The sequence below is a fragment of the Xenopus laevis genome, chromosome 7L (assembly GCF_017654675.1).
Source record: "Xenopus laevis strain J_2021 chromosome 7L, Xenopus_laevis_v10.1, whole genome shotgun sequence".
Lineage (NCBI taxonomy): Eukaryota > Metazoa > Chordata > Amphibia > Anura > Pipidae > Xenopus > Xenopus laevis.
Genome location: NC_054383.1, coordinates 119,799,184 through 119,814,909, shown reverse-complemented (window position 1 = coordinate 119,814,909; position 15,726 = coordinate 119,799,184). Strand labels below are relative to the sequence as shown.

Below are 15,726 nucleotides of genomic sequence, written 5' to 3'. Positions count from 1 at the left end.
GGCTCTTCCGGTGCGGCCGCCATCTTAGTTAGGGCCGGGTACTAGGAAGAGGCGCGCGCCCGCCATCTTTCTTGAGGGCTTCACATGCGGAAGTCCCTTCAGGTTCCGCCGACGTCATCGGCGGCCATCTTGCGCGCCTGTTACACGCGCCACTCGAGTCGGAGCCCGTCTACTGCCTCTGTGTGAGAGACTGCGGCCTGTTCTAACCGTTTCTAACTGTAAGTTTTTACTTACAATACTTCTTAGCTCTCTTAGTTAGTGAGAAGCTTATATCTGTTCCCTTTCTTTACTGCAGATAACGTCAAGACTGCTTGAAAGAGGGCCTCTTATTCCCTGCCTACTTCTAGGGTCATAGTCAGTCAGGGAACCCTTCTTAGACATGGCTGACAAGGTGGATACTAGATCCTCTCTTAGGAACAAACAGGCGGTTTCCTTTTTTGCATGCACTGGGTGTAAGGCCAAATTTTCAGGCGCTTCTGCTGAATCGTTGTGTGTATCTTGCCTGGAGGGTTCTACCCCTGCTATTTCCCAACCTAATGCCACCCTACCATCCGGCTCAGCGGCAGCTTCGGCTAGCCAGGGTAGCTCGGATTCCGAACTGGTGCGAGCGCTAACCTTATCGCTGGCAGGACTTCAGAACCTCGCCAGGATACCAGAGACCTTAGACAAGGTACTAGAACACCTATCCGGGCAGCCACCCAGGATAGGAGCGCAGGCCCAGGCTGCCACTTCCAAGCGACAGCTTCCTTCTCCACCAGACTCCCCTGAGGAGCAAGAATTTTCAGGAGAAGAGGGCCAGATTCTTTCAGGGGATGATTCTGATCAGGAAGAAGATTCCCCTCGTTCCCATAAGGAGGTAGAAAACCTGATCCAGTCTGTTCTTCAGACTTTAAATATTGAGGACTCAGTGACTAGTGCTGAACCAGGCAAGAATATCTTCAAAAGACAGAAGAAGTCTAATACAGTCTTTCCAGCCTATGAACAGCTAGAAGACATTATTAAGGCACAATGGAAGACGCCAGATCGTAAGGTTCAACTATCCAGGCGTTTCACTCAGTCTTACCCTTTTCCACAGGAGTGTATTGACCTCTGGTCCTCTCCTCCTACTGTAGACCCTCCTGTGTCTCGGCTGTCCAAGACCACAACCATTCCTGTGGCGGATGCAGCATCCTTTAAGGACCCCATTGATAGACGTCTAGAGGGCTTCTGCAAAGCCATCTTCTCAGCAGCGGGGGCAGCTCTACAACCCATCTTCGCAACTGCATGGGTGTCACGAGCAATGGAGGTCTGGGTCGAGCAAGTAGCACAGCTCATTGGCTCGGAGGACCCATCTACTGATCAGATCCTGTCCCAGATCGCTGACGCAAATGCCTACATCTGTGAGGCAGCACTAGATGCCGCAAAACTAATTGCTAGAGCCTCAGCTCAGTCCATTGCAGCCAGGCGTTTTCTATGGTTGAAGACATGGTCCGCAGATATTACATCAAAGAGATCGCTAGTCAGTCTTCCCTTCGGTGGAAAACAGCTCTTCGGGGCAGAACTTGATAAAATAATATCTCAGGCGACTGGGGGTAAGAGCACCCTTCTTCCACAGAACCGACCCAAGCGTCCCACTTTCAAGAGGAGGCCATTTCTCCGGCCCTTTCGTCAAGGACAGGGGCAGAGACAGAGGTCACAGACAGATAAACATCAGTCGGCGGGTCGTTCCAGGTTTCAGTCCAAGCAAAGCTCCAGCTGGTCTGCAACTCGACATGCCAACAAGCCCTCTCAAGACAAGTCTTCCTCCGCATGAGGGGGTGCCCACCCCCGAGGGCATCCTCTTAGGCGGCCGCCTAAGACACTTTCGGGAGGTGTGGGAACAGCAAGTACAGGATCCCTGGGTACAAAAAGATAGTAGCCCAGGGTTATCTCATAGACTTTGTTCAGATTCCCCCACCACGATTCTTCGTTTCCCGCCTGCCACCAAAGGAACCCAAGCGCTCTGCATATCGATCTGTCGTTCACGACCTGGCAGTTTCGGGGGTCATACAACACGTTCCTCCCCGCGACAGAGGTCGAGGCTTCTATTCCAACCTTTTTATTGTACCCAAAAAAGACGGTTCTTATCGTCCAGTACTGGACCTCAAGAGGGTGAACAGATACGTCCGCAAACAACATTTCAAGATGGAGTCAGTGCAATCCGTTCTTCTGTCCTTAGACAAAGGGGAGTTCATGGCCGTACTCGACATCAAGGACGCATACCTACACATACCTATTCACCCCAACCATTACAGATTCCTTCGTTTCTTTGCCGCAGGAGAACATTGGCAATTTGTGGCTCTCCCCTTCGGTCTCTCCTCCGCTCCGCGAGTCTTCACAAAGGTGATGGCTGCCAGCCCTGACAGAACTGAGACTCCAGGGAGTGGGGGTCATTCCATATTTAGACGATCTTCTCATCAAGACCCCGTCTCTGTCCCAGACCTCAATCCACCTTCAAAAGGTGATGGCAACTCTATCCCAGCTGGGTTGGCTTATCAACCATCAGAAGTCAGTATTCACACCCTCTCAAAGGACGGAGTACCTTGGTCTAACCTTGGATACATCCAGGGGAAGGGCTTTCCTTCCCCCAGACAAGATAGCTGCCTTCCGCACTCGGCTCTTAGCCATTCAGAGGAACACTTCCATACCGTTACGGATCGCCATGAGAGCCCTGGGAACGATGGTAGCCTCTTTTCCAGCAGTGCCCTATGCTCAGCTCCACACAAGACCGCTGCAGAGATTAATACTGCAGCACCAGAAGAGGGTTCAAGGGAACCTGGATCGCAGAATATTGGTGACAGGCCCAGTTCGAGATTCCATGTCATGGTGGCTTCGACCTCTGACACTGCAGTCCGGAAAACTCTTCCCCAACCACTCGTGGACTATTGTCACGACAGATGCCAGTCTCCAGGGCTGGGGAGGGGTTCTAGACAACCTCACTGTTCAGGGAAAATGGAGCGCAGAGGAAAGCTCCCTTCCCATCAACATCTTAGAACTCAGGGCCATACGGCATTCCCTATCCCATTGGACAACCTGCCTGAAGGGTCGGCCGATTCGAGTACAATCAGACAACATGACGGCAGTAGCCTACATCAACCATCAGGGAGGCACAAGAAGCCAGGCTGCCCTAGCAGAGGCTTGAAAGATTCTTCTGTGGGCAGAGGACAACGTACCAGCAATATCGGCGGTACACATTCCAGGTGTGGACAACTGGGCAGCAGACTTCCTCAGTCGCGAGACAGTGGACCAGGGAGAGTGGAGCCTTCATCCCGAGGTGTTTCAGGAGATCGTGGCACGATGGGGTACGCCAGAGGTAGACCTGATGGCCTCTCGCTACAACAACAAACTGCCAGGTTACATGGCAAGAAGCAAGGACCCGTTCGCAATAGCAGTGGACGCACTCGTGGCTCCATGGCCATTTCAAAGGGTGTACGTGTTTCCTCCCCTGGCCCTACTTCCGAGGGTCATCAGAAGAATAAAGGAACAGGCAGTAGAAGCAATACTGGTAGCTCCTTTCTGGCCCCGAAGACCCTGGTTCGCAGAACTCATGCTTCTAGCAGCAGAGGCTCCCTTCCATCTTCCAGTCAGAGAGGACCTGTTGTCACAAGGACCGCTGTTCCACCCGAATTCTCCACGGCTGGATTTAACGGCGTGGCTCTTGAAGCCCTCATCCTTTCCAACTCTGGGGTTCCCACGGAGGCCATACCTACATTGATGAAGGCCAGAAAGCCGGTGTCCGCTCGCATCTATCACAGGGTGTGGAAGACATTCATTGCTTGGTGCGAGAACAACTCAGAGAACCCACAGGTCCTGCATGAGGGAAACATATTGCGGTTTCTACAAGAAGGCTTGAATAAGGGTCTGGCTCTTAGTTCTCTGAAGGTTCAGGTTTCGGCATTATCCATCTTGTTCCAGCAGCAGTTGGCATTGCGACCTAACATTAAGACCTTCCTTCAAGGCGCCCTTCGGCAGGCCCCTCCATATCGTCATCCTGTCTCTCCATGGGATCTCAATTTGGTGCTATCTGCTATGCAAGAACCTCCATTTGAACCTCTCCGAGAGATCCCGCTATCTACCCTAACTATAAAGGCGGTGTTTCTGCTAGCAATCACCTCGGCCAGACGGGTGTCGGAACTGGCAGCCTTATCATGTAAGCCTCCCTACACTGTATTCCATGAGGATAAGGTGGTGCTGCGACCAACTCCAGAGTTCCTTCCCAAGGTGGTGTCGGATTTTCATATTAATCAGGATATGGTGGTGCCATCTTTTTGTCCACATCCCAAGTCGGCAATTGAGAAGAAGCTTCACACACTAGATTTGGTGCGCACCTTGAGGGTTTACCTTTCAGCAACTAAGAGTATCAGGAGAGTGGATAGTCTGTTCGTCATTCCAGAGGGTCCTCGAAAGGGCCTCCGCCCTTCTAAGGCTACGATCTCAAGATGGATCAGAACAGCCATCATCAGAGCCTATACAGCTAAGAGTAGAACTCCGCCTGCCGGAATCCGGGCTCACTCCACCAGATCCCTAAGCACTTCTTGGGCGGTTCGTCACCAAGCTTCCGCTGAGCAGGTTTGCAGGGCGGCAGTGTGGTCCTCCATTCACACTTTCTCCAAATTCTATAAGATACACTCCTTCGCTTCAGCAGAAGCAGGATTTGGGAGAAGGGTACTTCAGGCTGTTGTTTCCTGAGCCCTGGGGATATAGGTCCCGCCCTCATGGGTAGCTTTGGGACGTCCCCATGGTGCCTGTGTCCCCCAATCTAGGCAAGAGAAAATTGGATTTTTGTACTTACCGTTAAATCCATTTCTCTTGTACTACATTGGGGGACACAGGCCTTCCCTCCCTATATATATTCAGATTAATCGTTTTGTAGTTATAGTTCAAGTTTAAGGGGGGCGAGGTTTCTCCTCTGTTTGCAAGTTGACTTCTCCGGGTGGTCCTTCCTTCTTCGGTCAAAAAACTGAGGGTTACAGGAAGTAGGCAGGGGATAAAGCCCAGTGCCGGAGGAGGAGCTTCGTTAACTGTTTAGTGTCCATCCTCCAGCAACAGGATCCTTATCCCCATGGTGCCTGTGTCCCCCAATGTAGTACAAGAGAAATGGATTTAACGGTAAGTACAAAAATCCAATTATCATGTGATAAAGGGCCTAGCCCGAAACATGTTGTGTTCTTCACATTCCCAATAAAAAATTTGCAGTCAAAGAAAACTGCTGAAGATTTGTCCTGCACTTTGATTTCCTTAGATGTGAATTTATAACCGAAAAAATAAGGCATGGACTGTTGGCAGTCGCTATATCTAGACAGATATTCTATACCAGGTAGCTGACTACATGGACACATCAATGCTTCATTTTATGATCAGATGGAAAAGGGTTCATTATTTATTAGATAAACCACCTTTCAGGACTCCGATATGATCATGATCTTGCATGTAAAGGGCAATTTATCCCTCAACAGGAGGAGAGAAACTTACAAGAGGTCTATGCAAACCCATTTGGTAGAGACTGCATCAATGGGTCGCTGTGTTATTTGCCCAGCTGGATTTCTAATCCTGTTTGATATATATCTGACCAAGCCTAATGTTATTTTTATACTGATGAATTTCAACTGCCATATTGCTTGTTTGTTCAACTGCATATAAACATTTGTCTTCTTTTAGTTTAGCAGCAAACCGTACCTCAGTTGATTTAAAGGGGTTGTTCACCTTCACATTAACTTTTAGTATGATTTAGAGAGTGATATTCTGAGACAATTTGCAATTATTTTTTGTGGTGTTTGAAATATTTAGCTTTTTATTCAGCAGCTCTCCAGTTTGCAATTTCAGCTATCCAGTTGCTAGCGTCCTAATCACCCTATCAACCATGCATTGATATGAATAAAGTGGCCATCGATGTGCAAATCTTCGTTGTGCGACGACCGTTCGTTCTTTTCAGTCTAACGATCTACCATTAACCATTCAGATTAAAATAGGTAGAAAAAAATCAGATGTTGTTCTGGTCATTAATTGAAAGCAATCATATGAAAGCTAGGTTTGACAAATGGTAATGACAGTCACAATACATGCAGAGATCTTATCGGTAGCTGATATAAATCTTTTAACCTGTCCAAACTAGGGATGCACCGAATACACTATTTGGGATTTAGCTGAATCCCCAAATCCTTGGTGAAAGATTCGGCCAAATACCAAACCAAATCCGAATCCTAATTTGCATATGCCAATTTGGGACAGGAAAGGAAAATGTGGAAAAAATTCTTCTTTTGTAATGAAAAGTCATGTGATTTCCCTACCTACCCCTAATTTACATATGCAAATTAGGATTCGGTTCCCGGGCGAACCCGAATCCTGCTAAAAAAGCCCGGATCCCAAACCAAATCCTTGATCGGGACACTCCATACATGATCCAAAAATCGTACAAACCTTTGTTTCTTGTGACCGTATCTTTGTGTCTATGCCCAGCTTTAGAGATGATGAGTAATAGAAAGATGAGTAATAAAAAGTAGTAAAAACAATACATTGGTAACTTCACAAAGCATTTCTTTTAAAGATTGGGTCAGTGACCCCCATTTGAAAGCTGCAAAGAGTCAGAAGAAGGCAAGTAATTAAAAAAAATATATATAAAAAAAGAAAAAATAGAGGCCAATTGAAAAACAGCTTCGAATTTTATAACATACTAACAGTTAACTTTAAGGTGAACCACCCCTTTACACACACACACACACACACACACGCACACACGCACACACGCACACACGCACACACGCACGCACGCACGCACACACGCACACACGCACACACGCACACACGCACACACGCACACACACACACACACACACACGTTAACTTGCTCACTGTTGCCTGGGTGCAGTCTACAAAAAACAATTCACAGAAGTTGATGGAAGGTAGTCACACTTGCAGTTCTTAAATTGTCAGCACAGCCGAAACGACTTCTATATGTAGCCTGTGTAAATATCTCCTGAAAGGCTCTGTTTTCCATTCACCGTGTATGGCTGAAGGCAATTTAGCAATCTTTAAACCGAGCATTTCACAACTACAAAATTAAAGTCCAGTTAATAGAAACCCGTGTCATTCATTATATACAAATCCCATTTAATACAGTCCACCACACACACAACCTGGAAGCCATGAAAGAATAACTTTACAAATGCAGGTGATACAGATGCTCTGGTCTCAAGTCTCTCTTCATAATGGGGTAACACTGTAATGATAACACTGAAAATCTGTATGTTCTTTAGGGGCTCACCAAATCCTGTGACCTCTTCAGGACATTCTGGTCCATCTAAATCCACAGTCACATTACTGCTGCTCAGAAAAATATTTAAGAAGATGAAATTTAAAGTTTTACATAAATTGTTCGCTTATTAATAAGCACATTAGACCTGAGCTTTTGTGGAGGGGTAACGTATTTCTTTATCATGGATTTGGTGCTTCCCTAATATTTTTGCTGACATGGAATATGAATTTGTGACAAACAAACAAGGTTTATTTAGAATTTCTCTTATGTTTTTGGATGTTAATAGCTCTCTGTATCCATTACTGGTTTTTAATTCATGTGCTTTTAGATGTACTGGTTTGGTTTTATGTACATATGTATCATAAGTGAAGATTGAGTTGGGTGTTTGTTTACCTTATTCTGCACCTACAGTATCTTGTTTTACTTTTCATTCTCCTGTATTATATACTAGCTGTCTATTGGTTTTCCTTGGGCTAATTTGTGCTACGATATTGTGTAGTTCCACATAGTATCAGAGTCCCTGCCACTTGTTTTTTTTTTTTTTACTAAAATCCGAATTTATGTCCTATTTTATTTAAAAAAAAACCAAAACAATTTTATTATATTTATTAGGGATGCACCGAATATACTATTTGGGATTCAACCAAATCCTTGTTGAAAGGTTCAGCCGAATACCAATCCGAATCCTAATTTGCATATGCAAATTAGAGGCAATAAAAAGTGGGAAGAAAATCTTCTTTTGTGACGAAAAGTCGCGTTATTTACCTGCCCTAATTTGCATATGCAAATTATGGTTTTTTTTTTTAGTTTATTGGGGGTCCTTGACCACCAATGATTTTTTTTAACTTGTAGGGGGGGCCCTGACCACCAATGAATTTTTTTTTTAACTTATAGGGGGGGCCCTGACTACCAATGAATTTTATTTTAACTTGTAGGGGGGCCCTGACCACAAATGTTTTTTTTTTTTTTTGGGTGTGGGACTTGGGGACGGGGACCAGGGGGCCCAGAAAATTTTGCTGTACGGGGCCCCATGATTTCTAATGGCAGCCCTGGCCACACTCAACAAGTGTTTTTAAACTTGCTCAATAGATATTTGGCTGATCAGCTAGATATTGACTGGGAAGACTGTTGTTGGGCCCATACATGGGGCACTAAGTTGATGCCTCAGCCCGGGTGCCTGAGTCAGCATGGATGGGTTTCTCTGAATGCAGCAACATCCAATCCGTTATATGCACAGATTCATGTTATGCATTAGGTAATACAGAATTGCATACCTTGTAACAAATGGTGAAGCAGAGGAGCAGACTTAGTAGAATTTACTGCATATGTATTGATCCACTAGCATCCCGTAAAGCATTATATTGTAATAAATGGCCCCCATGGTGCACATCTGAGTGAGGATCTTAAAAATAAAAAAAGTGGGTACCCTATGGAATGAGGGTAGGCTTTTCAGGTGTGGGTATAATGCGGGACGCAGGTCGGGTTGCAGGTCTCTTTCTGCATCTTTCCCTCCACTCATCCCCCCTTACCATCTGACTTCCGGCACAGCTCTCTTACATCACACGGCATGCTTCTGTCCCTCTCGACTATCTGCTTTGTTTGATGATGTCACTTCCAGTTTGCAGCAACATCACTTCTGGTTTGATGGTGGTCGGCCGGTTGCGGGTCAGGTTGCTAATAAGGCAGTTGCGGGTCCGGTGGGGTAATGGTTCAAAGTGGGTTAATATGCGGGTCGGGGTTGCAGGTTCTGGTCCGGTTCGGATCTTAGAAATTGGCTCCATGCAGGACTCTATCTTAGGCTATGGGCTCCTTGGAATAAATGGGAGAGCAGCATGTCCCAAAGTTCTCAGCATTTTTGTTTTGTGCCTGTTAATGCTCCTAAAAATGAGTAGCGCTAGTCTGTAGACTCGTTTGGCTTGAAGTATACTGCTGTCTATATTCTTGTATTTGGAATTGTCCGTTCACACAGACAGAACCATAAAGCAATATCCGTTGATGTGGTGTTAGAGGTTCATTATATCTCATGACTATTCGTGTGTTGGTTGAGTCAGTGTTTGAACATTTGCTCTGCAATCAGGCAAGGCTTCCTCACAGAGGCCTTCAATCAAATCTCATACTCTTTATGATGTTATAATAGTACAGGGCTGTTTTACGATGTTCTTGATTGTTCGCTATCACGCTAAATGTTGACAGATATGGAATATAAAAGATTTCACTCTTTTGACTTTCATTCTTTTGATGTTTCTTTTCAAGTTTGAAAATCGGAAAATTAGCCACAGGCTTACAACCGTAGTACTGTGCCCAAATTGTTCTTTTTTTTTTCCCCTACAACCAAGAGAAGAAAATGAGAAATTTGTGGTTTACTTTGAAAATGTGTCCCAAAGAGAAATGTGGGTTTTCTGAAATCTCGCTGGTGACGTCTGTGTGTTGGTGGAAAAGCCAGTCCTTGGTTTAATGGTTTCATTGGAGGAGAAATTAATTACAAGTTCTATTAACTCGTTGGTAGGCAATCTGTTTCCTTATGCTGCTAGTCTTATATCTTACTATGTGGGTGGTCATTAATACGCAAAATTGGCTGCCCGCATTCTTAAAGGGATTCTGTTTTTATAATGTTGTTTTTATTTCTAATTTCCACTGGTTACACTGCAAATAATTCACTCTACAATATTAAATTTCATTCCAGAACCAGCAAGTGTATTTTTTTAGTTGTAATACTGGTATGTAGGCATCTCAGGTCATTTTACCTGGTCATGTGCTTTCAGAAAGAGCCAGCACTTTAGGATGGAACTGCTTTCTGGCAGGCTGTTATTTCTTATGCTCAATGTAACTGAATGTGTCGCAGTGGGACCTGGATTTTACTATTGAGTGTTGTTCTTAGATCCACCAGGGAGCTGTTATCTTGTGTTAAGCTGGCCATAGACGCAAAGATCCGATTGTACGAATCATCGTATAATCGGACTTTCCCATCTCCCGACCTGCCACTAACCATTCAGACCAAAGTCTTACCATTCTGACCAAATAAAGTAGTTAAAGAACAGATCAGCCGATGTTCTGCCCCTGACAGCAATCGTACGATAGACAAAGCTAGTGACTGTCTCCCACTGAAAATAGTACGATCAGCAAATCATGCAGAGATATTACCCGCAACCTGTCCGATCGACCAAACTACCGATCACCGCCAGACAAATACATGTTGGGACTCTCCACACACGTTCTGAAAATCGGACGAATCCTCGATTCGTACGATGAGATCTTTGCGTCTATGGCCAGCTTAAGGGAGCTGCTATCTGGTTACCTTCCCATTGTTCTGTTGTTACGCTGCTGGGGGGTAAGGGAGGGGGGTGATATCACTCCAACTTGCAGTACAGCAGTAAAGAGTGACTGAAGTTTATCAGAGCACAAGTCACATGACTGGGGCAGCTGGGAAACTGACAATATGTCTAGCCCCATGTCAGATTTCAAAATTAAATATAAAAAAAAATCAGTTTGAAACAGATTTCAGTGCAGAATTCTGCTGAAGCAGCATTATTAACTGATTTGTTTTGAAAAAAAAAATTTTTTTCCATGACAGTATCCCTTTAAGCAGTAGCCCAACCTCCGTAATGTGTCCGTGATATTGTTCTTGTTCACTCTTCACTGGCTTGTTTGGCTGTCACTGAATTTATTTACTCTGGAGATGCTAGTAGTCCAGTCAGTGTTGCAGCTCTGGTGCTTTGCATTTTCCAACCATCTTTCGTTGTGTACCCATAGTCTTTTTAATAGTTTCTTTCTCTTATTTAAACTTCAGCATCTTCCAGGAGGTGCTACTTTTTTAAGCCAAATGGTAAAACCTATAGGCACGTGATACTTCTATCTAACCAGTTTTTCTTGAAGGCACTGAAGCATTAGAGCCATCTCATCCAGGCTGTGTTTGTCGAATTGTGATTCTGTACTTCTGAATTGGGCAAACCATGTCATCTGCTAAACATCTACTCTAAGCAAGAGGAACAGCATTATTTTTGGTGCAGTAAATTTGTCGTTCAAGCTCCTCTGCTTCACCTCATATTTGTTTTGTGTCAAAACATGTGAATCGGGGGAAATTGTAGGAAAGTAACACGTGTGTGTGTGACAGTGAGCGTTGGCATGGGATGTGTTTTGCACCTATATCTGCACTTACTGATGATAGTGCTGCTGCTTTTGCTTATAGTGAGTCCGAAGCGCAACAGAAACTAGAGGACGGGGAAAAAGGAAATGCTTTGTGCCGTGGGTTTTCCCTGGTCGATGATCTAGCTAAAGCCCTCCTGTGCCTGCAGAAAAAAGAACTGAGGCTGAGTTTGCATCATGCCACCCTAGTGCAATACATTAAAGCTAAGCGGATCCCAAGAGGACTGCGCTCTGGACTTTCCCCTAAACTGTGTGCTGATGATCCTATACTGTTACAAGGCTGGGAAGAAATCAGCAATCTGTATAGCCTAGAGCTGATGACTCTTACTATTGAGCGCCTGCAAGCCAAACTGCTTAGCGTGAAGGAGAATATCATGAAGCTTAAAAAAGACCTTGACACACAATGCAACAAAGTGGATTTTGGCCTTATACTTACCGAGCACAATGAAATCTTGAATAAACTTCGCCAGAGTATCATATCTCGGAAGCTGCAGAAGTTTGAACGCGATACAAGAGACTATCACTTAAACCGCGTTTACATGTGGAAAGAGGAGCAGATACGACAGCACTCAGAGAACCTACCTGGAACGGTGGGACCTCACAGCCAGTCTAGTCGTCTCCGTTCGTCGTCCTTTCAAGCCAGCAGTGAGACAGACTCACTAAATAGATCCAAGCCTGCATTTTTCTCGGATGAATGGCTTTGGTGCCGTAGAGCCAAGGCAGCAGATATGTTTTCAGTACATCCCTCAAGCTAAGATTTAGGAGAAAACCCCAAAAAGGAATTTGTTACATAGGAGGTAATTCATTGTGATTTGTGTCTTTCCCCATGAACTTACTTAAGCAGAGTGAGCTGCAATTGGTTCCATATCCAAATAGAATAAGGTAGTGTTGACCAACGTATCAACTTTTAAACAGACTGCCTTCAATCGCAAACCCCCATTGATTACTTTGGGCTTCCTCCATAGACTGGGGTGTAATCCAAAACCAAATTGGAATGCCTGTGAGTTTATCTTCCCGCTGAGAGGCCCCATGTCAGTGGTCAGTAATGCCAAAACATGTCTTCAGGTAGTGGTAGTAGCCAGTGCCCAGATCCCTGTGGTGCTTTTGATCACTGTCATTGGCCGAGACCTGCAGCTGGTCATGGTCAAATCACAGATCTGTAGAAAAGAGATGTTCAAGAGCATGAAAAGATCTCTAGTTCTGCAGTACCCTGACATTCTTTGTATATATAACTCCATGCCTCAACATTAAGTTGGGGCAAGATTGGTAAAATTATAAATCCCATAACGTTCAAGAGAGATGAAGAAAATTCAGTTCTTTAGGGAATACACATAGGCTAGAGAACTAATGCTTATCTCTAGATGATGAATGGCATATCCAGTTTGGAGCCATAGCTTTGACTTTGTTCACGTATGGGGTAGATCTTCTACTGCGCCATGTCATTGCAAAGTTTGGATTGTGTTTGCCATACTAACATCCTTTTCTTCTCTAATGCAGACTCTGAACTAATTAAAATTGTGCATCCAGAGAACACTGATGTAGGGTATTTTCCTATTTAAGAAATATATGTACTGTAGGAATCCTAACACTAGGAGGCAAGTGTGTTTCACTGTGTGTTGGATTTGCTCAGATGGGCCTGATGTTTGTTTTTCCCTATTTATTTACTGACTGGGCTTTGCTCTATTGAAAAAAATGGACATAGATTACAATTGGTTAGAAACTGAAGTTTTGTTTTTCTTGTGTTTTTTTTTTTAACCACGTGTCTTGGTTTTATAGGTGTCTGTCAAAGTGTTCTGTTTCACTTAATAAAATGGCTGCAGCTTGAATTGTGTAGTGGCTCAATCAATATTATACGTTACACTTTATAGAACTGTTCAAGTTCCTCCTCTTCACCATTTGTTCTCTGCTATGAGTTTAAGGTTTATGGTGGATTACAAGAATTCTATGGAAATATTAAAGGAGACATATACAGTGTTTAAAATCACCATCGCAAAGATCACAAGTGCTATATAATGTGTGTGCCCTAAGGCTTATTACCCAGACGCACAGTAGGTATGGGCATTTGGACCTCTAGCAAAACACAACTTTACGGGCACATGGAGAAAGATGTATTTCAGTTCTTTGTTAGGTCAACTAAGCTGCTGGCTGAGGAACAGAGTAGTAAGGCTGTCCATCCACAAGATGGGACTTGGGTGGCATCCTACAATACCAGTGGATCTCCAAGCTGGGAAAGCAATAAGCAGAAGTAAAGTGGGTGATTTTTGTTTTGGTATAATTTAATTAAAAGAGAGCAAAGTGTAACTCTAAATTAAGCTTTCAGTGGTTCTCCATTCTAGTTCGCCAGGGGCACTCCATTCTAGTTCGCCAGGGGCACTCCATTCTAGCGCGCATGGGGCTCTCCATCCTAGCGCGCATGGGGCTCTCCATCCTAGCGCGCATGGGGCTCTCCATCCTAGCGCGCATGGGGCTCTCCATCCTAGAGCAATAAGCAGAAGTAGCTTTCAGTCTTTACCAATAACCTCCCCTAATGTGTTTGCAGTCCAGAGGTGTTTCATGTCACTTCTGGCTTGTGGTCAGCTGAACAGAGCCCATAATTTGAACACCCTAGGTTTTTCCGCAGATATATAATATACATTTGCAACAGTATAGCTATTCCCCTGTAGTAATGTTGGGGCATACAGCCCCTTCAGATTGAAAGAGTTACAGTGTACCAGGATCAATGTTGAGTGAAATGACGTGTAGGAGGCAGATCTGTGTAGTCGGAGTTGCCACCGACTCCTAATAACTTTAAATACAAGCACTGATATAATCAAATCGGATTTAAGAGCAATTCTGTTGCTTAGAACAATACTTGATTTATTTTGTATATAGCAGCAATTCTAATGCTGTATGCCAGGTTCAGTTAATATAGAAGTTGTTTTTGGTCTTCCAATCGTTTTTGTTTTATGTAGTTTGACTTTGGTTTAGAATAGCCAAAGGATGCTGTTTATATTTTTGAGCTTTGGTAGTAATAAAATGCCTTGTATGTTGTGTACTTAACATGGAAAACCCATTAATATATTAAAGGAACAGTAACACCAAAATATGAAAGTGTTTTAATGTAAATAGCATATAATATACTGTTAGCATGCACAGGTAAAATATGTGTGTTTGCACAGGTTAAGATGCACAGCAGATTGTTTATATAAATTATTATAGTCTTTCTGAAGCAAACACGCTGGTTTTCCCAGTGCAGAGCAACAGTACATTATGTTTTAATTACTTTGATACACTTTCAGTTTTTGGTGTTACTGTTCCTTTAAAAACAGGTTTCATAAAATGAGGAGTCTGATTTGGAGTCGAAGGATTTTGTACCAACTCCACAGCCCTGGTAAAAGGCCTCATGCTCTATAGAATCTGTTCTTGGTGTGTTGATCCATTTAGGGCACTTGTGTATATTGATGTTCCTCTAAGGAGTTGCTCTGTATTTCCTCTCCGTTATCTTTCCAAGAAATATGTCTGCCTGAGACTGGGACATCTTCTGACCCTGCATCGCCTGCATTTGGAAAGTTTTTTTTAATTCTCTTTAATCATTTTCACAATTGGTTTGCACATGGTGGGTGCCCTGTATTTTTACACCGGGTGATTTATCTGTATTTTGAGTATCTGCGCTATGGGAATTTATTAATAAGCCAGATTTCTAATTCCTCTTCAGTCCCTCCTTTTGATGTGCGTGCTCTTTCTCCCTTTCTTTCTAACTTTCAGCGCACACTTTCGACAGCTGAAGAGGTAACATTCCTATTTTTCCCCCAAGGAACTTTAGGGCATGAAACGGTGACGTCCTTGTACCACCCTTAGGTCTTTGGTAGCACTGGGGCTAGCAATAAGAACTCTGGTGATCAAATCGGCCTTCCCTGCCTCCTGTCCCGTAGGGAAGGACATTTGACCGCAATGGTTCTCCGTCCAAACACACAAAGATTTATTTGCCATTTCTTTTCCTGAGCTAAATCACAGCATCAAAATGTCTGGGATTGTCTCCAAGCAAATGTTATAGGAGATTCAATGCTTAAGGATCGTATTGATCTAGTGGGCATATAACCAGCCCTTTGTTGCAGTAATTGACACTAATATATGATTCACACAGAACTTATTTGAAGGCACTGCCAGGCATTTGCATTGGAAGCTTTTTATTTATTTATTTTTATTGCTTCTGCAAGGTATATCCACGTGCTAGATCAGCCTCGCTGCTCATATGGTTTTGTTAGTAAATGATACTGCATTAAAAGGCAACAACTTTTGGCTATTTCTTGGCATACTGATTTAAGCCTCTGGCT

The 15,726-nt window shown here is 44.0% G+C and overlaps 1 protein-coding gene across 5 annotated transcripts in view; it reads left to right on the top strand.

Moving 5' to 3' along the window:
* ppp6r1.L (protein phosphatase 6 regulatory subunit 1 L homeolog) overlaps positions 1-15,726 on the top strand; it is a 72,879-nt gene that overhangs the window by 43,614 nt on the left and 13,539 nt on the right. For 2 of the 5 annotated variants that reach the window (XM_041568370.1, XM_018224291.2), the window contains exon 16: positions 15,158-15,181. In XM_041568370.1, coding sequence (XP_041424304.1) covers positions 15,158-15,181 — 24 coding nt within the window. 5 annotated transcript variants of the gene reach the window in all.